At 33.3% G+C, this 23,872-nt stretch overlaps 4 protein-coding genes across 7 annotated transcripts; all 4 read left to right on the top strand.

The window, feature by feature from the left end:
* Window positions 1-3,415: 3,415 nt before the first annotated feature.
* On the top strand, window positions 3,416-7,774 carry LOC123192800 (terpene synthase 10-like). The gene is made up of 7 exons (XM_044605464.1): window positions 3,416-3,587; window positions 3,673-3,925; window positions 4,513-4,897; window positions 5,894-6,112; window positions 6,192-6,330; window positions 7,038-7,286; window positions 7,388-7,774. The coding sequence occupies exons 1-7, from the start codon at window positions 3,423-3,425 to the stop codon at window positions 7,700-7,702; spliced, it is 1,725 nt and encodes a 574-aa protein (XP_044461399.1). The 5' UTR covers window positions 3,416-3,422; the 3' UTR covers window positions 7,703-7,774.
* A 632-nt stretch (window positions 7,775-8,406) lies between these two features.
* LOC123192129 (uncharacterized protein At4g18257-like) lies at window positions 8,407-9,077 on the top strand. The gene is made up of 3 exons (XM_044604581.1): window positions 8,407-8,762; window positions 8,814-8,862; window positions 8,952-9,077. The coding sequence occupies exons 1-3, from the start codon at window positions 8,407-8,409 to the stop codon at window positions 9,075-9,077; spliced, it is 531 nt and encodes a 176-aa protein (XP_044460516.1).
* An 8,112-nt stretch (window positions 9,078-17,189) lies between these two features.
* LOC123192792 (terpene synthase 10-like) lies at window positions 17,190-20,988 on the top strand. Its single transcript, XM_044605458.1, has 7 exons — window positions 17,190-17,437; window positions 17,641-17,893; window positions 18,471-18,855; window positions 19,033-19,251; window positions 19,327-19,465; window positions 20,191-20,439; window positions 20,534-20,988. The coding sequence occupies exons 1-7, from the start codon at window positions 17,207-17,209 to the stop codon at window positions 20,825-20,827; spliced, it is 1,770 nt and encodes a 589-aa protein (XP_044461393.1). The 5' UTR covers window positions 17,190-17,206; the 3' UTR covers window positions 20,828-20,988.
* Window positions 20,989-21,759: 771 nt separating this feature from the next.
* LOC123192802 (uncharacterized protein At4g18257-like) lies at window positions 21,760-23,306 on the top strand. Of its 4 annotated transcripts, none has more exons than XR_006496936.1 (2): window positions 21,760-22,647; window positions 22,804-23,306. XR_006496936.1 is itself a non-coding variant. In XM_044605466.1 (2 exons), exons 1-2 carry the CDS (start codon window positions 22,152-22,154, stop codon window positions 22,958-22,960), a joined length of 348 nt encoding a protein of 115 aa, XP_044461401.1. In that variant the 5' UTR covers window positions 21,784-22,151; the 3' UTR covers window positions 22,961-23,306. The 4 variants fall into 4 exon arrangements, 3 of the variants coding, with proteins under 3 accessions (XP_044461401.1, XP_044461402.1, XP_044461403.1); XM_044605466.1 differs by having other exon boundaries at window positions 21,784-22,429; window positions 22,891-23,306; XM_044605467.1 differs by having other exon boundaries at window positions 21,786-22,429; window positions 22,857-23,306.
* The last annotated feature ends 566 nt before the right edge of the window (window positions 23,307-23,872 follow it).

The following is a 23,872-nucleotide window of genomic DNA, read 5'->3' as shown; positions in this document are numbered from 1 at the left end:
ATGCCCACAATTAGTATTAAAAAAAATAAAAAAATCATGCTCTAAGATTAATTCATGAAGCTTCTGTAAAGCTATATCAATACATTGGTCATGGGCAATGTTCTCCACTCATTACAAAGAACTCTTGCCTACCCGATCTGTCAACGATGTTTCTATATATATACCTACATTAGTTTGGTATAACTTACATTATATACATATAAAAACTGTATTATTGTAACATTCATACACAAATTTCGTATTGACAAATAATAAAACACAAAGGAGATATTATATGAGTATTTTTATATTGTTTTAGAATGATAATAGAAGATTGGTTAAATGATTCGATAGAGTTTTTAAACTATTAAGATATATTTTAAATTATAAAATAGAAAAATAAAATTATAATATATTATATATCTAAAACAAACAATACCTTAACAAGAATCAAACTATTGAATATATAAAAATAAGATAAACTGACTTATAACTTTGTTTCCAATTTATTCTCTCAATGATTTTACCCATTTTTACTAACTTTCTCCTTTAGGTTTTGATACAAGATTTCGTCCGATTGATAAAGAAATTGTAAAATTAACATTCTAAGGATGAAGCAAATGTAAAAGGGTATTTATGATATTATTCAAAGAAATAATTTTAGTAATGTTAGGAATGTCTATGTATTTATCCAACCATCCGTTTCCAATCCAAACGGCGTGTCGTTTTACACTTCACGCCGGAGAAAAGAAATTACGAGAAAGAAGATCTAGCAGCAGCAGTACTTGGAACTCAAAGCCTAGCTTTATAAATCCCAGGAAGAATCCAAAGAATTGAACGGTCAGGATGCCGAGTTTCACCGCGCCCAGAAGAAGATTACCTCACGTGATTCCTTCTCCTCCAAGAACTCCGGCGTCCAAGTCCGCGCTATCAAGCACCTTCCTTTTCCCTTTCTGGGTTTTCGTTGAATTGTTTAGATTAGCTCAATTTCAGGCTTCTGAATATTATATTTGGGATGTATAATATTGTACTAACGTTTGTTTCTTTGTCTATAATAAAGGGGCAATCTTGAGCTGAAAGCTTGTCCATTGGTGTTCAGCAAGGTTAGGCCACCAACGAGGAGCCCAGGACTATTGAGTTGGGCTTTAATTACAAATGGACACTCCTTTGTAAGTGGTAATAGGTTCTTGAGAATAATGGACCGGCTGCAAGAATCATCCGGGGAAATCGGATAGAGTTTCTCTACTTATAAAAAAAAGGAATAAATAAATAAATGATTACTTTGCATGTTATTAGTACGGCAATCCCATGTTCTCAAATTTTGTTTTCACTTGGTTTACAGGCCAGACACATGAGTGCGGTATCAAGATTACTAAATCAGTCACACATATATTGATTGCTTACCAAATCTGTGATTATCAGGTTTCTTGTCTCTTCGAAAAATTAGTCATTTTTATTATGCCATTACTGTGACTTTTAATGCTTGAAATATATAATATCCATTTCATTGGATCAAAGTTTTCAACATGTCTTAATCCAAATCTCCTTTCAAGATATCAACCTTTCATCTTTTTGTGTCTTTTCTGCAAATTTTCAATTGCATGGAAACGCCCACTATTTTTGTGCATAATATTGCCAAAGTTTTAATTATGTACCTCTAGTCCACTTCCATTTTCTTAATGATATGACCAACTTTTCTTCCCATCTTCATCATGGTGTCTGGAATAATATGATGTGTTGAAGCAATCCACAATTTAGTTCTCTCTAGAGTTCAGTAGTAGATATCTTCATTTTTGATAAATCTCCAATCTATAGCACATGAATTTATATTTATCTCATCTTAGACTTATTATTAATTGGTGTTAGGGTGAGGCTCATATGCTTCCACTATTTACAGATCATTATTTAATTTCCAATTCAATCCATTCATATTAATATGGGTGAATCTAATCCAAATTAGTTTGAATCAAATTCTCGTTTGTCTATCCTATCATACTATTTATTCTGACAATATTGTTGATAATATTGTTTACTCAAAAAATTAATTAAAAATTAAATATGAAATATGGGATTGCATCTAGATGACATGCATGTATCACATGTAAAATACATAAATTAAGTTTATTAATTTTAGTTAGTGTCCACTATGTAGCCACCAATCAACTTTCTTTCTGATGATCATCAACTTCCTCTTTATGAAGCCAAAAAGCCTAGCAATGTCAATCCCACATCCTTGAAAAATTTGTGGATTATTAACAATTCATAATTCATTTCATGGGATAGATTCAATCTGAACTACTTAAGCATGGATGAATATTTAACTCGAATGAATTGAATTTGAGCTGAAAAGATTGTAGCTAAAATTATTATTGGCTCAAACCCTTTCACTACATTTGCATCACTACACTAGAAAACTTAGTAGCCAATGATTCTTCTTCTTCTTTAATGATAATAACTTCTTTTCCAATGACTTGAACAACACTCTAAATTCAAACTTAACTTGAGTTAACTCTTGTTAGGTTGTGGCTCCAACTTAAATCCACCCCTAACAAAAATAGGTTGTATCTTAGCAAAGAGAATAAAGAAAAAAATAAAAAAAAATTACCTTGTAGCTTTTTTCTTTTTTTTTAAATTCTGTAATCCTAGCACACTAGCTTTTTCTTATTGGAAAATATTAATAAGTTTAAATTTAATAAATAAATTTAATTTTGTTATAATAATGAGTTGAATTCAATCCAACTTTAACTCAATCCAACTTTAAGCTTGGCTTTTCATATGGAGTTTAACTTGACTCATGATCGAAGGGATTTAATTTTTAAAATTTCTTAATGAAATAACTGAATTTCCATATTATCAAACTTTTAGTATTTTCTATTAGAAATATAAAAACAAATACAATTATAGTTGTTTGTTTTGTTTTTGATACCTTCAATAGAATATTGTGAAAATTAAATACCTTCAATATTAAACTATGAAAGTTTGGTTCCACCAATAAAAATGTGATAGTTCGATATTTTCAAAAGTTATTATTCTGAATACTAAAACTATATATACAAATTTATGCACAAATGATAACGTATCATTATATGATTAAATAATTTTAAATTAAAAATATAATATCATTCAATCATATAATCACATTAATTATTTGTACACAAGTTTATATCAGCCAATTATTTGTACACAGAGGCTATTTATTCCAAATATCTTTCTCTTCTAGAATTATAAAACTAAAAACAGTTGTGGTTCAGATTCTGAAGTCTATCAGTTAGGTAACAGTTAAGTATTTGACTATTGAACACGGATTTCCCGTTTGGGAAAATTTAAAAAAATATGTATATATGATCAGCAGGTTGCCTCGTCTCTGTTAAATTATTCTATATAAAGAGCCACATTGATGAGTTCAATCCCAAGCAATTTAAAAAACTAGAACCTTCTTAATAATGGCTTTTAATTATCAGCTCGCTTCAATGAGTGCTGCATCCACTCATAGAGACAAATGCAATGGTGCAGCCAAACTCTCAGATGAAGCCATTGTTAGGCGATCAGCCAATTACCAACCTACCATTTGGGGAGATGATTTTGTTCAATCACTAAAGAGCCATGTGGTTGATAGCGTATAATTATAAAACTACAGTAGTAATTTTAGAGTTTTACTATGGCCTGTAATTATAATTTGTGTATATCGTGCAGAAGAAATCATCTGAGGAACGGGCTGAAAAGCTGAAGGAAGAAGTGAGGCTGATGCTTGATACTGCGGTAGATTCTGTACAGCAGCTGGAGCTCATTGATGTCTTACAAAGACTTGGATTATCTTATCAGTTTGAAGATGAGATCAAGAGAATTCTTGATAGGGTCTACAAGAACAAGCATAAACAAGATAGTTTATATGCGGTAACTCTGGAGTTTAGACTCCTAAGACAACATTACTATGATGTTTCTGCGGGTAATTAAAGCCTATAAAGGAAATTAAGTTGGAAAGGGTAATGCATATTTAAATAATTATATAGGCGGAACCGTAAAATATCCCACACTAAGAATTAGGTTGGGTATGAATGAATATATAAAATGTGAGGAAAAGTCTTATCTCTTAACACTAATTAAACACTAATGGATATATAAAGTGTATTCTTGTTCTCACGTTAGTATCTGTGGTTCTTGATAAAATCTTATCCCATCTAGGACTTGGTTGAACCCAAGGTCTTATAGGAGACGAGACTTACGAACTTGGATAAAATCTCATCTTATCATCTAGAACTTGGATGAGTTTATCCTATCGTTTAGGAATTTTGAACTTTGATAAAATCTCATCCCATCATCTAGGATTTGAAGATTGTTGAGTTTGTTATGAATTACGTTAGACTAATAGTAAATTAGGTAGATTTTTGGTGGTAGAGAAATAATAACTTGAGTGACACTCCAACAATAACTTTTCTAACAATTCTGTAGCTCGAGTTTGTATCACACACAGTAATACAAATTCTAAGAGACATTCTAACTAAGTAACATTGAAATTGCGTCTTCTTTTTGCAGAAGTTTTCAATAGTTTCAGTGATAAGAAGGGAAGCTTCCATTCATATGGTAGTGACGATTGCAAAGGAATTTTATCTCTGTATGAAGCTGCTTTTCTATTGAAAGAGGAAGAGAGTAAAATGTTTCATTTTGTTAGAAATTTTGCTACCTCATACTTGAAGGAGTATATCAAGGACAAGGTAGGTGAAGATGAATATATTTCCAAATTAGTGAAGCATGCACTGGAGCTTCCACTGCATTGGAGGGTGCCAAGGATGGAGGCTAGGTGGTTTATCGATGTATATGAGACGAGACATGACTTCAACCCCATCTTGCTTGAGCTTGCCAAACTCCATTTCAATACACTACAAGTAACACACCAACAAGATCTAAAATATGTGTCAAGGTAAGTGGCTAAACTATTTATATATGCTAATTTGAGACCTAATTATGCAGTGACAAAGAGCATCCTACTTGATCTAGCTTACATTTTCACGTTGATATTTTGGAGATAAGTCGATATTAATCGACAAATCTCACTCGGAACAAGTATGAGAGATACATTAGGTGAACAACCCATAATATATGGTAAGAATAAGACAAGACTAGTAAGATAATATGTGATTGAGTATGTATCCAAAATAAACAGTATTTTAATGTTGGTGGGCTAGGTAAGGTTGAAAAAGGCAAATCCTACAAAAATGCGGGTTTTGGCGGGTTGTGCTAGCCTATGACACAATCTTAACAAGCTTTTTTATCGGTCGGCATATAAAAATATATTTTGTATGTTTTAGAATTTTTCTGAGTCATGTCAGGCCAATTTGTAGTTCTTCTTATAACATCTCGACACAACTTATTATGTTTATAGGCCTTGCTTGAAAAAAACAAGGTAATCTCAACATAACCCACTGCTAGATTTAGTCAACTAATAGGACCAGTATTTTAGGAAATAGTCTTAGATCAACAAAGCTCAAAAGAACTATTTGGTATACATATGCATTTCATATTGCATAATTGGTTAAATAAATTGTGAATTTATAAATTGTCAATATATGCTTTGAGTTGCAAACTTTAAAAGTAAAATCGTGACGAATTGTATATTTAAAGAGTAGTGGGTTGGGCAAATTGTGATAAACTATGTCTAAAGCACATTAAGTCGCACCGTTGGACCATGATGTTGTGCAATGGTCCTATATTGACAAAGCACTACGTGTGTGTATATATATATATATGTGTGTGTGTGTGTGTGAGCTTATAAACTTTGCAAAACTCAAAAACAAAACATGAGGAGGTTGTGTGTGTAAATCGGACATACCTTGACAGTGCAAACCAGGACATTACAATATTTATTTTCTCCTACCATTTCTTACATTGATATAACTATGTTTATTGTCCCATAAAGCTGGTGGAGGAATACAGGTCATGGAGAGAAGCTAAGTTTTGCAAGGGACAGATTGCTGGCGAATTTCTTCTGGACTTTGGGGCTAAAACCCGAGGCCCGGTTTGGATACTTCAGAAGGATGTTGACGAAGGCAGGTGTTCTGATAACAATAATTGACGATGTTTATGACGTTTATGGTACAGTGGACGAACTGGAACTCTTCACAGATGCCATTGAAAGGTTAGTGGTTCATATATATTTAGCCCAATAGTTTGATATTGCAGACATGAATTTCACTCAAATTTGCTCTGTAATTTAGATGGGACGTCAATGCAATGGAGCAGCTTCCAGAGTATATGAAGATTTGTTATCTTGTTCTCCTCAATTTCGCAAACGACATGGCTTTGCATGTTCTCAAAGTGCACGGAGTTGACATTATTCCTTGTCTTAAGAAAGTGGTAATTCAACCCATCCTGCCACGGCACGAGATATTATGTGTATGAGTATCTCACAAAGTTTGGGAGTTACAGGAAAATTGGTTTGTCAAGTCACTTTTTAAGTTGTAAAACTGCGGACAATATCTTGATTGGGAGTTAGGGTAGAGCTGGATCTGAACTGACTCAATCTTAAAAGTTAGTTTGGTTTAATTTGATTTAGTTTGAATTTATTTAGATCGAACTTGAGACAAATTTGAGTTATAGGGAGTGCGGTTCATGAGTCAGGTGAAAAATCAATTTGGTTTGAGTTTAGCTCACGGTTTGATTTTAGTTATATTAAACAATTGTCAAAATGATGTTGTTTTGTCTATTATTAGGTAAAACAAAATCTTTTTATCATTTAGTAGAGAATTCAAACTGTAAAATCAAATTGAGTTATAAACTTCAACTTTAGGGATTGAATTGAACTCAAACTACTCTTATTTTTAATTCAACAAACTCCGAGTAATTTCATTTTTACTCGAACCTAGCCCAAACCACAAGGTCTTTATACCCGCCTCAATTTAAATCGTTTGTCAAAATGCTTAAAACCATGACAAACTATGTTTATAAAGCGATCAAGATTTCAATGGGCCGAGTTCCTTGACCAACATGTTACGTTTACAAAATTTTCATGTCATGATTTCTTAAGTTATTCGTGTAATTAATATCATTGCGAATTGATTCAGTGGACAGATTTATGCAAAAGCTATCTATTGGAGGCAAAGTGGTATCATAGCGGACAAATCCCAACCCTTGCAGAATACATGAACAATGCATGGATTTCCACATCAGGTCCTGTGCTTCTAGTGCATGCTTATTTTCTCGATGAAGATCCACTTACAAAGGAGGCCATAGAATGCTTGGAAGAATATAGCAATATAATCTGTTGGTCATCAACGATTTTAAGACTTGCAGACGACTTAGGAACATCATCGGTGAGCTGAGCAACACCACAACCTCTGCAATTGATTTTAAGCAAAAACAGTAAGTTTATGTGATAAACTGTAATTTTCTTTTCATGTTGTTTGTGATTCAGGACGAATTGGAAAGAGGAGATGTCGCTAAATCTATACAATGTTACATGCATGAAACTGGAGCGTCCCAGGAGGATGGACGAGAACACATAGGAGAGATGATTGCTGCGACATGGATGAAGATGAACAGAGATCGGGTTAAAAATCCTCACTTGCCGACAACTTTCATTGACAATGCAATGAATCTGGGCAGAATGGCTCAGTGCACGTACCAGCATGGAGATGGGATTGGGATTGAAGTTGGTCAGACCAGAGATAACGTATTATCTGTACTAGTAAATCCTATTCAGATTCAATCTGTTGACAGCAGTGAATGATGCTAAATGACACAAATAGAATGTAAAATCAATAAAACTATATCAAAAATTAATAAAACTAAGGGTATAAGTGAGTATAAATTTATACACAAAACAATAAACTTATTATTATATAATTGTGTAGTTTTGAATTAAAGATAAAATAATATTCAATCATATATATTATCATTTATATATAAATTTGTGTTTATTAATTATGCATATAATATTATTAATATAAAATACCCAATAGAGCTGGAAAGTTCTTATACGGGATTGATTAATTCTTCTATTGGGGAATGGTTGCTATGAACAAACTCGATCGGAATCTCTTTTCATTTTCCTGTTACCTGTACCCCGTCTTCCTTTAAACCAGCAAAATCCGATGATTTAACTTCCAAATGCATCCCAAGCGTCTACATCACCATTTCATAATTTCTTTCTTACACTTCTCTATTAAGTTTCTGAGACAGAATTTTGCCAGTTTGATAAAGAAATTGTAAAATTAATCTTCTAAGGATGAACCGCAACCGTAAAGGGGGTCTATAACATTTGCCCAACTCTCGATTTCCAATCCAAACGGCATGTCGTTTTACTCAGCACGGCGGAGAAAAGAAATTACAAGAAAGAAGATTTAGCAGCAGCAAGAGCAGCACTTATCAATCAATTTCAATCCCGAATTGTCTGAATCAATTAAAGCTTCAATAGCCAAATTGGGGTCATTAATGGCGGAAGAACAAGAGAGAAAGAAGAGGGTTGCGGTTGAATCGCTGGGATGGCTAACGGAATCATCAATCATCCCCAAGAAACAACGCTCAGTCGAAGAAGTGGATCCATCTTCTATCTTGGAACTCAAAGCCCAGCTCTATAAGTCCCAGGAAGAATCCAAAAAGTCCAAAGAATTGAACTCTCCTAATGTTGAGTTCCACTGCGCCAAGAAGAAGATTACCTCACGTGATTCCTTCTCCTCCAAGAACTCCGGCGTCGAAGGCCGCCCTCTCAAATACCTTCCTTTCCCTTTCTGTATTTTCATTGAATTGCTTAGATTAGCTCAGTTTCAGGCTTCAAAAAATTACCACTTGTGCTTACACGTGCAACTTGGGTATGCTTGTTGTATTGTGTATTAATGAAGGGACAAGCTTGAGTTGAAAGCGGTGAAGGATGGGTCGGCAGGCTATGCGGTACTGGAGAAGAAGGCTAGGAAGAATTGTCGGATGAGTAAGAGAAGGAGAAGTATTGTGTGGACTTTTTTCGTAAGGGTATGGAACAGGAAACAGGGCAGCCTCCTCAAGCTGGTGATGTTTCTGTCCCCTCAGCAGCACAAGACGAAGCAAGTGAGAATGATGCTCCTACTATCCAATTTTCTTCGACTTCTTTACAACTTCCAAGAGAATAACCTAATAGAAGACTTAAGGGTTCATTGGAAGAATTTTTTTTTGTGAAAGATCAGAATTTGATTAATATGATCTTTTTTTAAAATTAAAAACTTAATTTGAGATTGGATAATAAGGTGTTATAATATGACGAATTTTAAATTATCTATTACAGTAACCGTGATTTACCTGTTCTCATTAAAAAAATAAATTAATTAAGAATATTATAACGCAAAGGTTGTCATTACTGCGACTTCTAATGTTTGAAATATATTATCCCTTTCATTGGATTAAAGCTTTCAACATGTCTGTAATATTCTCAAATTAATAAAAAGGACAATTTGGTCATTTCGTTATCATTGTCCGATTATTTTTTTTTGTTGGTATTAAATTGGGTGTACATGCTTATATCCAGAAATTTTATATACACCAAGAGAGAACTCGAAAGAGCATTTCGAGGCTATATTTTAATATATATATATATATATATATTTACACGTTTAGTTTAAAAGACACGGGAATTTAAGGCCGCAAATGATTTTTCTGGAAGCCTTTTTGGAGTGATATCAACGCCGAAAAAATGGGGCAGAGAAAGGGAAACGTCTCCTTTTAATATTAAAGCGGTTACTTTCCTGGAGGCGAATACTTTGCTGCTTCCTTATTTAAAGAAAAGAAAACAACCATTTTTCTGGGGGCTGCTACAGTTTACATCTTCCCAGTTTTCTCTTCTTGAAATCGATTCTTTTGGTCAAAAAGGGAGACAGCTAAACCTATTGCTTGTCGATCAGGAAAAGAAATAGACAGGGAGATAATTGACACGAGAAGACCGACGTAATCGCTGGAGGAGAGGTAGGCCATAAATTCCATTGGTTTTACGCCGAAATTCCATGTAAAACTTTGCATGTCGTAAACTAGATTCTGAAAATTGGTTTTATATGTATGTGTGTGTGTGTGTGTGATTATATGTTTGTATCATGAGGAGGTAGCGTACAGTATTGATGATGATGATTAGTCATGGGATGTTTTGATGTTTGAGAGTTAGAGAGAGAGTGATCATGGATCTCTGATAAATAAACGGAGATCGACTATTATATGCGTGGCAGTAGACACTAGGCACACTTGCGCGGAACCGATGTAGTGGTGTTGTGACTGGGTCACCGCCTGAAACTGTTAGGAAGCGAGGTCTGAGAGGACATGTAAAGTTACCATCATCTTCTTTCCAAGAAGCCAGCTTAAATTACGTAGTCTGTAGGATGAAGGAGAAATAAAGAAAAAGGAGAAAGAATTAAGCATGTGTAAGTTATTTTTGGGTAGATAGGATATTGTGCATGCATCCACACTTACTACAATGCTCCTGCACCATTTAATTAAATCACAGAAAGTATATTAATTAGTTTTTTTAATGGATAAAATAAGTTTTATATGATGTAGAGTGATTGATTTATGGTATTGAATATTAATTTTGTAGACTGTTTTTCCAGATTAATTTTATGTGCATATATATATATAGTTTCATGGAATAATATAATCATACTAACTGAATCAATAGCATCACTCGTAATTGGAGATCAGTGGATGAGACATCTTGATCTTGTGAATGTTTGATTGGAGATTAGTGGATGAGACGTCCTGATCTTGTGAATGTTTGAACCGTTTGATGAGACGTCACGGTTTCAGTTAATGAAAAAAAAGAAAAATTGTTATTAACTAGTTTTGTGATAATTATGTAAACAACATCTGTGATGGATGTTCGAAATTGAGGAGTATGAAGTAAGAGGTATCTGAGATGGATGCCTCAATACGTTGGCATAAGAGACACCTGAGACGGGCGTCCAGCCGAGTGCGTCAATGACGCATGTGATGGTAAAGTTCCGTCGAAAATAACCATAAGAGATATCGAATTTATTCTAAAGGCCTACTGAGTTTTATAACTCATATATATTTATTTTGGGGTGTTGCAGGTAGGAAAAACAATGGGGCAGGCGGGAAGGCGAGTGGATCAACACGTCAAAATGCGTTTTTAGCTACACTTATTTTTATCGCTATTTTGTTTGTTATTATGATATTTTATTTTATAGACTCTATCCATTTGAAAATTATTAGCTTGTTTATAATTTATGAATTTCTTTTGGGAGACTTTGAGACACTCATTGTTTTCTAATAAATACTGTGATGGTTTCTCACAAGTATCAAATTTTATGGCTATTGTATTATTCTCTTTTAAAAAAATAATAATAATGATAATATAGATTGTTGCCAAGGGTCATGTTCCAAATGAGGGGTGTTACAATGTCTTAATCCGAATCTCTTTTCAGGATATCGATCTTTCATCTTTTTGAGTCTTTTTTCACAATTTTCATTTGCATGGAAACACCTGTTAATTTTGTGCATAATCTTGCCAAAGTTTAAAGTTCTAAACATGGGTTTTTATGTAGCTCTAGATTAGAGTCCAGTTAAGTAATTGTGATTTTAAACAATGTTCTCGTATTTGAACCAAGTCTTGACCTGGTTTAAGGGCTTAGATTGAGACTTTTCTAATTAGATCAAGGATACGATTGGTTAACTATTTAAAAAAAAGTTTATAAAAACATTCAAATTAGTTTTGTTTGTTTAATCATTAAATATATAATCTGAAATTGCATTGGATCAAAATTAAATTTTCTAATAACATGCATAATAATGTGTGGGGTTTGATTAGATTGATCAAATAGATGAATTTAACGAAAAATAATTAAAAAGAAAAAAAATTGATCAAAATTCAAACTGAACACGAGTCACCACAAGATTGGTTTAATCGTCGGTTTGATATGTGTTTCAAAATCATGATTTTAAGAAGTATGTGTGAAGCAATGATGTAATTAAGCTATAATAAATATGAAGATATCAATTGCATATGGAACCAATTTTGTCTGATCTCAATTTAGTATTGCGTCATGTGTGCATGCTCTTTATCTATGCCACAATTAGTATTAAAAAAAAAAATTCATGCTCTAAGATTAATTTATGAAGCTTCTGTAAAGCTATCTTAATGCATTGGTCATGGGCAATGTTCTGCTCCACTCATTACAAAGAACTCTTGTCTACCTGATCTGTCAACGATGTTTCTATATGTATCCTATATTAGTTTGGTATAACTTACCTTGTATACATATAATAACTATCATATCGTAACATTCTTATGTAAATCTTATATTGATAAATGATAAAACACAAGGGAGATATTGTATATGTATGTGTATCTCTGTATCGTTTGACAATAATGATAGAAGATTGGCTAAATATTTTGATAGAGCTTTTAAACTGTTAAGATACGTTTTAGATTGTTAAATGTAAAAAGAAAATTATAATGTATTATGTCTAAAACAAACAATATCTTAACAACGAAATAGACTATCGAATCAAGAAAAATAAGGTAAACTGACTTATAACTCTGTTTCCAACTTATTCTTTCAATGATTTTATCAATTCTTACTAACTTTCTCTTTTAGGTTTTGACATAAAATTTTTCCGGTTTGATAAAGAAATTGTAAAATTAACATTCTAAAGATGAAGAAAATGTAAAGGGGTATTTATGATATTACTCAAAGATACAGAACTTTCTAATAATTTTACTAATATTAGGAATGTCTATGTATTTACCCAACTATCAGTTTCCAATACAAACGGCGTGTCGTTTTACACATCACGCCGGAAAAAAAAATTACGAGAAAGAAGAGCTAGCAGCAGCAGCAGCAGCAATTGGAACTCAAAGCCCGGCTTTATAAATCCCAAGAAGAATCCAGAAAATTCAAAGAATTGAACGGTCAGGATGTCGAGTTTCACCGCGCCCAGAAGAAGATTACCTCACGTGATTCCTTCTTCTCCCTGAACTCCGGCGTCGAAGCCCGCGCTCTCAAGTACCTCACGGGATGTATAATATTGTACTAATGTTTGTTTCTTTGTCTATAAATGAAGGGACAATCTTGAGTTGAAAGCTTGTCCATTGGTGTTCAGGAAGGTTAGGCCACCAGCTAGAGAGCTTAAAACTACGTACTAGGCAACGAGGCCCAACTTGTTTAGGTAGCTCAGATCATTTGATAATCGAGGACTCCAGGACTATTGAGTTGGGCTCTAATTATAAATGGACACTCCTTTGTAAGTGGAAATAGGTTCTTGAGAATACTGGACTGGCTGCAAGAATCATCCGGCCAAATCGGATGGAGTTTCTCTACTTAAAAAAAATGAAAAAAGATGAATGATTGCTTTGCATGTTATTAGTACGGCAATCCCATGTTCTCAAATTTTGTTTTCACTTTGTTTTACAGAAGCTTGAGTGCGGGTCAGTGTTCATGTTTATATAAATCTTTATTCATACCAAGATTACTAAATTCAATCAGACATATATTGACTGCTTACCAAATCTGTGATTATCAGGTTTCTGGTCTCTTCAAAAAATTAGTCATTTTCATTATGCCATTACTGTGACTTTTAAAGCTTGAAATATATAATATCCATTTCATTGGATTAAAGTTTTCAACATGTCTTAATCCAAATCTCCTTTCAAGATATCAACCTTTCATCTTTTTGTGTCTTTTCTGCAATTTTTCAATTGCATGGAAACACCCGTTAGTTTTGTGCATAATATTGCCAAAGTTTGAATTATGTACCTCTAGTCTAGAGTCTAGTTAAATAATTATGATTTTAAACATTGTTTTCAAATCCGGATTGGGTGTTGATCTAATTAAGGGGCCTATATGTATGAGTATCTTTGTATTGTTTAACAATGATAATAGAAGATTGGGTAAATAGTTCAACTTTTAACATATAAAGACATGTTTTCAGTTGTAAAGTTAAAAAAATAAAATTGTAATGAATTATACATTTAAAGTAGAGTATTGAATTACAGCAAAATTAATAAGATAAACCATCTTGTAACAATAAACACATGAACTGAATTCAATATGAGCTACTTGAACATGTATAAATGTTTAGCTCAAATGAACTGAATTCGAGTTATAACACGCCTAATAATATTATTTATTTACGGTAGTGTGGGGTTTGACCAGATTGATCAAGTTGATGAACTTAACAAAAAATACTTAAAAAGAAAAAAAATTGATTATGATTCAAACTGAACTTGAGTCACCATAAGACTGGTTTAATCGTCGGTTTGATCTAAGTTTCAAAATTATGATTTTAAGAAGTATATGTGAAGCAATGATGTAATTAAGCTATAATACAAGGGTTATAGAGATCTGATTTGTGTCACTATCATAAATATAAAGATATCAATTGCATATGGAAACAATTTCGAACTATTTGCGAATGTAGTATTGCGTCATGTGTGCATGCTCTTTATCTAGGCCCACAATTAGTATTTGAAAAAAAACAAATTTCTTGCTCTAAGATTAATTCATGAAGCTTCTGTAAAGCTATCTTAATGCATTGGTCATGGGCAATGCTCTCCTCCACTCATTACAAAGAACTCTTGCCTACCTGATCTGTCATCGATGTTTCTATAAATATACCTGTATTAGTTTGGTATAGCTTACCTTGTATACATACAATAACTATCATATCGTAACATTCTTATGCAAATTTTATATTGACAAATGATAAAACACAAGAAAGATATTATATGTGTATGAGTATCTTTGTGTCATTTGATAATAAAGATAGAAGAGTAATTAAATGGTTTGACAGAGCTTCTAAATTGTTAAGATACGTTTTAGATTGTAAAATATAAAAACAAAATTATAATATATCATATGTCTAAAACAAACAACATCTTAACAACGAATTAGACTATCGAATCAAGAAAAATAAGATAAATTGACTTATAATTCTATTTCCAACTTATTCTCTCAATGATTTTATCGATTCTTACTAACTTTCTCTTTTAGGTTTTGACACAAAATTTTGTCCGTTTGATAAAGAAATTGTAAAATTAACATTATAAAGATTAAACAAATGTAAAGCGGTATTTATGATATTATTCAAAGATACAAAACTTTCTAATAATTTTACTAATATTAGGAATGTCTATGTATTTACCCAACTATCTGTTTCCAATCCAAACGGCGTGTCATTTTACACATCACGCTGGAAAAAGGAAATTACGAGGAAGAAGATCTAGCAGTAGCAGTAATTGGAACTCAAAGCCCGGCTTTATAAATCCCAAGAAGATTCCAAAAAATTCAAAGAATTGAATGGTCAGGATGCCGAGTTTCACCGCGCCCAAAAGAAGATTACCTCACGTGATTCCTTCTTCTCCCTGAACTCCGGCGTTGAAGCCCGCGCTCTCAAGTACCTCACGGGATGAAATTGTGTCTTGTTTTTGCAGAAGTTTTCAATAATTTCAATGATGAGAAGGGAAACTTCAATTCATGTGGTTGCCATGATTGGAAAGGAATTTTATCTCTGTATGAATATAATTTTCTGTTGAAAGAGGAAGAGAGTAAAATGTTTCATTCTGTCAGAAATTTTGCTACCTCATACCTGAAGGAGTATATCAAGGACATGGAAGATGAAGATGAATATGTTCCCACATTGGTGAAGCTTGCACTGGAGCTTCCACTGCATTGGAGGGTGCCAAGGTTGTAGGCTAGGTGGTTTATTGATGTATATGAGAAGAGACATGACTTCAACCCCACTTTGCTTGAGCTTGCTAAACTCCATTTCAATACACTGCAAGCAACACACCAACATGATCTTAAAAATGTGTCAAGGTAAGTGGCTAAAGTGTTTATATATAACGATTTGAGACCTAAGTATGTAGCAACAAAGAACATCGTACTTGATCTAGCTTACATTTTCATGTTGATATTTTGGAAATAAGTGGAAGATAATTAGCAACTCTCATCTTGAACAAGTATGACAGATATGTTAGGTATATATGAACATCCCACTATGTTTGAGAATGATAAAATAATAATAGTTAAATAGTCTGTGATAAAATATGTGTCTAAAATGAATAATATTCTAATGATATGACTAAGTAAGGTTGAAAATGGTAAATCTCTTAAAATTATGGGTTTTGATGGGCCGTGCTAGCCTATGATACAATAGATTGAGTCCTAATGGGCCTTTTTGCAAGTTGACCCACAAAAATTTATTTTTAATTTTAAAAAATTTTTCAAGCCATATCATGCCAACTTTTAGACCCAAATATGGATGAAGATGAACAGAGATCGGCTTGAAAATCCTCAGTTGTCGAGAACTTTGATTGAAATTGCAATGAACCTGGGCAGAGTGTCTCAATGCATGTACCAGCATGGAGATGGGCATGGGATTGAAGTCTGCCAGACGAGAGACCATGTGTTATCTGTACTTGTAAATCCCATTTAGGGTCAATGGTAGATCGAAAGCAAAAGCTCATGCTAAATGACACAAATAGTGTATTTGGTTTAAGTAATATTTTATTATTAAAAATAAAAAATTATTTAAAATATTATTAGATTTAAATTTTTATTATATTTGGTAAAAATTGGTAAGTATTCTCATTTTAAAGATTTAATAAGTAATAATAAAATAGTAATAAAATTAATATTATCTTAATAATTTTTTAATACTAAAATGAATATGATAATTATATTATCTTTTATATTATTTGTCATATTATTATTAGTAATATTAAAGTGAATGTGGTAATCATACTAAAGTGAAGAGATCACTTTGAGTTTTCACTATACTTTAGGTGGGAATAAGTGTTTTCGCCTTTCACTAAATAATAATGTGCGATTAAAATTAATATATTATTTAACTAAGTAACACGTGATTTACATTGAATTCAATATACTATAAAATAATATTGTGTAATTGAAATTAATATATTGTTTAATCTTATTAACATATGATTTACATTGAATTCAATATACTAAAAATAATATGATTTGATTAAAATTAATATATTATTTAATTTTAGTGACATGTGATTTACGTTGGGACTGAATTCAATGAATCAATTTAGCCATCTTCAGAAAAGTAAATGAAATGAAATGTTAGTTTAATTTTAGTGACATGTGATTTACGTTGTGAGAGTTTCGGAAAAATTAATTTAAAAAAAAAAAATCCCAGCAGCAGCTTGGCACGTTTCCGTAAAGTTATTCTATATAAAGAGCCACATTGAGTAGTTCAATCCGACGCGGTCGAAAAAACTTCAACCTTCTTCATAATGGCTCTTTATCATCCGCTCCCTTTAATGAGTACTCCCTTCGCTTTCACCAGATTGCCTCCAAGAAGTTGCAAAGTAGTCAGAACGTCCAGCAGCAACGTTGTGGTTCCAGGCAGAGTCCGGTGCAGTGGTGCTGCCAAACTGTCAGATGAAGCCATTGTTAGACGATCAGCCAATTACACACCTACCATTTGGGGCCATGATTTTGTTCAATCACTTAAGAGCCATGTGGTTGGTATTATTAAACAATATTACATATATCTACTTTAAGTACACATATTTGCCATCAAATACATAAGTGGTATTATTTCCTTTTTAATTTAAAATTACCCCATCGTATACGCAAAGTGGATAGGTATAGTTTTATAACTGCAGTAGTGATTTTAGAGCTTTAACATGGCCTGTAATTATAATTATTTATGTAAATCGTGTAGGGAAAATCATCTGAGGAACGGGCTGAAAAGCTGAAGGAAGAAGTGAGGCTGTTGCTTGATAGTGCGGTGGATTCTGTACAGCAGCTGGAGCTCATAGATGTCTTACAAAGACTTGGATTATCTTATCAGTTTGAAGATGAGATAAAGGGAATTCTTGATAGGGTATACAATAACAAGCAAAAACAAGACGGTTTATATGCGGTAGCTCTGGAGTTTAGACTCCTAAGACAACATCACTATGTTGTTTCCGCAGGTAATTCAAAGCCTATGAAGGAAATTAAGTTGGAAAGGGTAATGCATATTTACATAGTTAATTATGGTAGGAACGGTAAAGTATCCCACACCGGAAATTAAGTTGGGTATGGGTATATGAAATATGAGAAAAAGTCCCACTCTCACGTTAGTATGTATGGTTCTTGGTAAAACCCTATCCCATCTGACCCTAGTTGAGCCCAAGGTCTTATAAGGGATGAGACTTGTGAACTTTGGTAAGATCCCTTCTTGTTATCTAGGATTTAGGTGAGCCCATCTTGTTATATAAGACTTTTAAACTTTGGTAAAAACTCGTTTTATCATTTGGAACTTAGAGGTTGTTGAGCTTGTTATAAATAGTGTTAAAAGTAATGATTGTTGAGCTTGTTATAAATAGTGTTAAAAGTAATGATAAATTAGGTAGATTTTTAGTGGTAGAGACCTAATAACGCTCGTCAAACTCTTACAATAATTTTATTCTAACAACACTATAGTTTGAATTCATACCACATACAATAATATCGATTTTGAGAGACGTTGTAACTAAGGTTGGTTGAAATTTTGTCTTGGTTTTGCAGATGTTTTCAATAATTTCAGTGATGAGAAAGGAAACTTCAATTCATGTGGCAGTGATGATTGCAAAGGAATTTTATCTCTGTATGAGGCTGCATTTCTATTGAATGAGGAAGAGAGTAAAATGTTCCACTCTGTCAGAAATTTTGCGACCTCATACCTGAAAGAGTATATTAAGGACGAGAAAAGTGAAGATGAATATGTTTCCAAATTAGTGAAGCATGCTCTGGAGCTTCCACTACATTGGAGGGTACCAAGGATGGAGGCTAGGTGGTTTATTGATGTATATGAGACAAGACATGACTTCAACCCCATCTTGCTTGAGCTTGCTAAACTCCATTTCAATACACTGCAGGCAACGCACCAACAAGATCTTAAACATGTGTCAAGGTAAGTGGCTAAAGTGTTTATATATATCCATTTGAGACCTAAATATGCAGCGACAAAAGAGAGCAAATCTTACATCGATAAAGTGTGTGTCCAAATGGGATAACATTAAATGTTACAATAATTAATTTCTCCCACCATTTCTTACTTTAATATAACTATGTTTCTTGTCCCATAAAGCTGGTGGAGGAATACAGGTCTTCGAGAGAAGCTAAGTTTTGCACGGGACAGGTTGCTGGCGAATTTCTTTTGGACTTTGGGGCTAACGTCCGAGGCCCGGTTTGGACACTTCAGAAGGATGATAACGAAGGTGAATGCTCTGATAACAACAATTGACGATGTTTATGACGTTTATGGTACAATGGACGAACTGGAGCTCTTCACAGATGCCATTGAAAGGTTAGCGGTTCATATTTAGCCCAATAGTTTGATATTGCAGACATGAATTTCACTTAAATTTGCTCTGTATTTTAGATGGGACGTCAATGCGATGAAGCAGCTGCCAGAGTATATGAAGATTTGTTATCTTGTTCTCCTCAATTTCGTAAACGACATGGCTTTGCATGCTCTCAAAGTGCACGGAGTTGACATTATTCCTTGTCTTAAGAAAGCGGTAATTAAACCCATCCTGACAAAGCATAAGATGATATATGTATGAGTATCTCATATAGTCTGGAAATGATATAAGAAAGTTTGGCTACTCTAAGTTGTCAAGTTGCCTTTTGGGTTGTAAAACCGTGAAGAATATCTTGTCTATGGATTAGAGTTGGATTGGACCCAAGCTAAACTAGCTAATCCTTGAGAGCTAGTTTGGTTCAATTCGATTCGGTTTGAATTTATTTAGATCGAACTCGAGACAAACCTAAGTTATAAGGATTTTGGTTTATGAGTTAGATGATAACTCGATTTAGTTCGAACTTGACTTACGACTTGATTCAAGTCATCTTAAACAATTGTTAAAAGGATGTCGTTTTGCTTATTATTTAGTAAAACAACATCTTTTTATCATTGAGCTGCCAACTCGAACAATAAAATCAAGTGAAGCTACTAGCTTCAATCTTAGGGATTGAGTTGAATTCGAACTACTCTTAATTTTGACTCAACAAACTCGAGTCGTCATATTTTTTATTCAAACTGAACTATAGTTAAAGGGTGTTCGAACTTGGCTCAATTTTTGTCTATTGTCAAAATGCGTAAAACCGTGATAAACCATGCTTATAAAGCACAGAAGATCTTAACGGTCCGAGTTCCCAGACCAAGATGATGCATTTACAAAATTTCATGATCTGATTTCTATATCATTCATCATATAATTAATATCATTGCAAATTGATTCAGTGGGCAGATTTATGTAAAAGCTATCTATTAGAGGCAAAGTGGTATCATAGCGGACACATCCCAACCCTTGCAGAATACATGAACAATGCATGGATTTCCATATCAGGTCCTGTGATTCTAGTGCATGCTTATTTCCTCGTTACAGATCCAATCACAGAGGAGGCCGCAGAATGCTTGGAAGAATATAGCAATATATTCCGTTGGTCATCAACGATTCTAAGACTAGCAGACGACTTGGGAACATCATCGGTGAGCTGAGCACACCACAACCTCTGCAATGAATTTAGAGGAAAAGCAATTTTCAGTTTATATGATAAACTGTAATTTTCTGTTTCTGATTCAGGACGAACTGGAAAGAGGAGATGTAGCTAAATCTGTACAATGTTACATGCATGAAACTGGAGCGTGTGAAGAAGATGGTCGAAAACACATAGGAGAAATGGTTGCTGCGACATGGATGAAAATGAACAGAGATCGGCTTGAAAATCCTCAGTTGTCGAGAACTTTGATTGAAATTGCAATGAACCTGGGCAGAATGTCTCAGTGCATGTACCAGCATGGAGATGGGCATGGGATTGAAGTTGGTCAGACGAGAGATAATGTATTATCTGTACTTGTAAATCCCATTCAGGTTTAATCTGTTTGACATTACTAGATCGAAAGCAAAAGCTGATGCTGAGTGACAATAACGAGCATGTAAAATACATCATAGTGCTTGAAAGTTGTGATATTTGTTTGATCAGTTCGACTGATTGGAGAATGGTACCTATGAGTAAACCCAATTTGATTTTGCTCCAATTTGGATATATTCTTATGATTTCTTTTGATAATAAAAAATAAACAAGCTGATGCTGAGTGACATTAAAGGGGTGTTCGATATTCAGTTAGAGTTTTATAAAAATTATTTTGATAATTTATTTTTTATTATTTATATTACTTTATTTAGTTTATTTATAATAAAAAATTATGGTAAAATTTTATTATCAATACTAATGTGATAGATAATATAGATGGTAATTTGATTATCATATTTACTTTAGATATTAAAAAATTAAGGAATCTTGATTTTGTTATAATTATATTATTATTTATTAATTTTTTTGAATAAATCTAATTTTATTTTCTATTAGTAAGATAAATAACATAAAAATATTTTAGAATAATTACACTTAAAAATATTTAAGTAAAATAATATACTGAAATTTTTTTTATTATCTCTAACCAAATACAATAATTATTTATACTTATCAATTTTATTAAATATAATATTAATTTATACCTAATAATTTTTAAAATAATTTATCTTTAAAGTAATTTATCAATTTTAATAATAAAATATTATTCAAATTAAACACTCTTAAAAACATGTAAAATACACCTAGTGCTTGAAAGTTGTGATACACGTTTGGTGGACTGATTGGGGAATGGTACCTATGAGCAAACCCGATTTGATTTTGCTCCAATTTGGGTATATTTTTATCATTTAAAAAATTTAAAAAATTATTTTAATATCGAAATTGTATAAAACTTTTATCTTTCTTTATTCTTTAACACACATCCCTTCTTCGGTTAAATCGACAAACCCTTGAGTATTCTCCCAATGATTTTGTGGATTCTTACTGACCCTTCTCTTTTAAGTTCTGACCCAAAATTTTTTCTGTTTAATAAAGAAATTCTATTATTAATCTTCTAAAGATGCACTGCAACTGTAAAGGGGTATTTATGACATTATTCAAAGATACAGAACTTTCTAATTATTTTATTAATATTAGGAGTGTCAACACCATCTACCCAACACCGGCTTCCAATCCAAACGGCGTGTCGTTTTACACACTACGGCGGCGAAGAGAAATTACGGGAAAGAAGATCTAGCAGCAGCAGCAAGGGCAGCACTTATCAAGCAATTTCAATCCCCAATTGTCCGAATCAATTAAAGCTTCAACAGTGAAATTGTATCATTAATGGCGGAAGAACAAGAGAGAAAGAAGAGGGTTGTGGTTGAATCGCTGGGATGGCTTACGGAATCATCGCTCATGCCAAAGAAACAACGCTCAATCGAAGTAGTGGGTCCATCTTTTATCTTAGAACTCAGGGCCCAGCTCTATAAATCCCAGGAAGAATCCAAAAGATCCGAAGAATTGAACAGTCGGGATGTCGAGTTTCACCGCGCCAAGAAGAAGATTACCTCACGTGATGCCTTCTCCTCCAAGAACTCCGGCGTCGAAGCCCACGCTCTCAAGTACCTTCCTTTTCCCTTTCTGGATTTTCGTTGAATTGTTTAGATTAGCTCAATTTCAGGCTTCTAAATTTTACCTCTCAAGTCTCTTGGTGTTTAGGAAGGTTAGGCCACCAACTAGGAAGCTTAAAACTACATACAAGGCAACGAGGCCCAACTTGTTTTTGTAACTCAAATCATTTGATAATCGAGGAGTCCAGGACTAATAAGACGAATTTTTGGTAGTTGTCTTGTCACTTATTTTCTTCAATGGATACCTTTTTTTGTTGAGAATATTAGGTTATAAGACTGAGTGAACCTTTTTTGCCTTTTTGCCTTTCGAAATTTATGTTTTGCTTACCATCAATGTTTTTCTATGGGATGTTATTTTTTATCAGGTATTTTGTCATTAAAGTAGATTTTTGATGACTTTGCTATCTTCTCGAATCAGCCTTAACGTTATGGGTTGGATGAATTTTGTTAAGAGTGACAGTGCCTTGGATTGACCCAATTGCATCAACCATTCAGAATCAAGTAGTTGGTTCGACTGTTTGACGATGGTACTTGGAAGAAAGGGGGGAATTCTGTGTTTCAGCTCTTAGGCACTCGTTTGGTTGCACTATTGAGCTCTAATATGATCCACCCCCCTCATCCTGTTACTTCTTTTTATCCAATAAATTTTTGAGTTTTAGGTACAACAGTATTAAAGGCCTTGGTATTCTGGTGTTCAACCAGTTCCCAAAGTGCTAGTTCTTTTAAGTTGTAAAGGTTCTTTCTAACAACGGACTGGCTGCAAGAATCGTCCAGTAAACTGGCACCTGAGAGTGGATTCGAATCGAGTTTTAATAAAGATCAATTTGAGCTTAGTTCGAATTTATAAAGTTTTTGCACTAGTGATGAAGTCCTTGCTGTGATATATTGCTTTTCTACAATCCAATTTTCTATAACTTCTTTGCAACTACCAAAAGAAAACATTAAGAATAATCAACAAGAAGAAAAGCAAAAGTTGCTTTCAGCAATACGAAGAGAAATGATTACTTTGCATGTTATTAGTATGGCAGTCCCATGTTCTCAATTTTTGTTTTTCACTTGGTTGGCAGGCACTTGAATGCGATTTAATTTTCATACATATCTTTATTCAAATTAACATTGCTAAATTCTATCGGACAGATATTGATTGCCTACCAAATCTGTGATTATCAGGTTTTTGGTCTCTTCAAAAACTACTCATTTTCATTGTAATGCAAGGGCTGTCATTAGTGCGACTTTCAATGTTTTAAATATATTATCCTTCATTGGATTAAAGCATTCAACTTGTCTTAATCCGAGTCTCCTTTCAAGAAATCAACCTTTCATCTTTTTAAGTATTTTTCCGCATTTTTTCTTTTGCATGGAAACACCTGCTAAATTTGTGCAAAATCTTGCCAAAGTTTGAAGTTCTAAACATGGGCTTTTTTGTAACTCTAG

Source organism: Mangifera indica, chromosome 12 (genome assembly GCF_011075055.1).
Source record: "Mangifera indica cultivar Alphonso chromosome 12, CATAS_Mindica_2.1, whole genome shotgun sequence".
Lineage (NCBI taxonomy): Eukaryota > Viridiplantae > Streptophyta > Magnoliopsida > Sapindales > Anacardiaceae > Mangifera > Mangifera indica.
This window is presented reverse-complemented; position numbering and strand designations above follow the sequence as displayed.

Bases quoted from the DNA above. Each gene is read 5' to 3' on its own strand.
- LOC123192800 (XM_044605464.1), top strand. From the start codon at position 3,423: ATGGCTTTTAATTATCAGCTCGCTTCAATGAGTGCTGCATCCACTCAT. The intron at 6,331-7,037 runs GTAATTCAACCC...GAATTGATTCAG, and splicing joins TTCCTTGTCTTAAGAAAGTG to TGGACAGATTTATGCAAAAG. The intron at 7,287-7,387 runs GTGAGCTGAGCA...TTTGTGATTCAG, and splicing joins ACGACTTAGGAACATCATCG to GACGAATTGGAAAGAGGAGA.
- LOC123192129 (XM_044604581.1), top strand. From the start codon at position 8,407: ATGGCGGAAGAACAAGAGAGAAAGAAGAGGGTTGCGGTTGAATCGCTG. The intron at 8,763-8,813 runs GTGCTTACACGT...GTATTAATGAAG, and splicing joins GCTTCAAAAAATTACCACTT to GGACAAGCTTGAGTTGAAAG. The intron at 8,863-8,951 runs GTACTGGAGAAG...GGTATGGAACAG, and splicing joins ATGGGTCGGCAGGCTATGCG to GAAACAGGGCAGCCTCCTCA.
- LOC123192792 (XM_044605458.1), top strand. From the start codon at position 17,207: ATGGCTCTTTATCATCCGCTCCCTTTAATGAGTACTCCCTTCGCTTTC. The intron at 17,438-17,640 runs GTTGGTATTATT...TAAATCGTGTAG, and splicing joins AATCACTTAAGAGCCATGTG to GGAAAATCATCTGAGGAACG. The intron at 19,252-19,326 runs GTTAGCGGTTCA...TCTGTATTTTAG, and splicing joins TTCACAGATGCCATTGAAAG to ATGGGACGTCAATGCGATGA.
- LOC123192802 (XM_044605466.1), top strand. From the start codon at position 22,152: ATGGCGGAAGAACAAGAGAGAAAGAAGAGGGTTGTGGTTGAATCGCTG. The intron at 22,430-22,890 runs GTACCTTCCTTT...AATTTTGTTAAG, and splicing joins GTCGAAGCCCACGCTCTCAA to AGTGACAGTGCCTTGGATTG.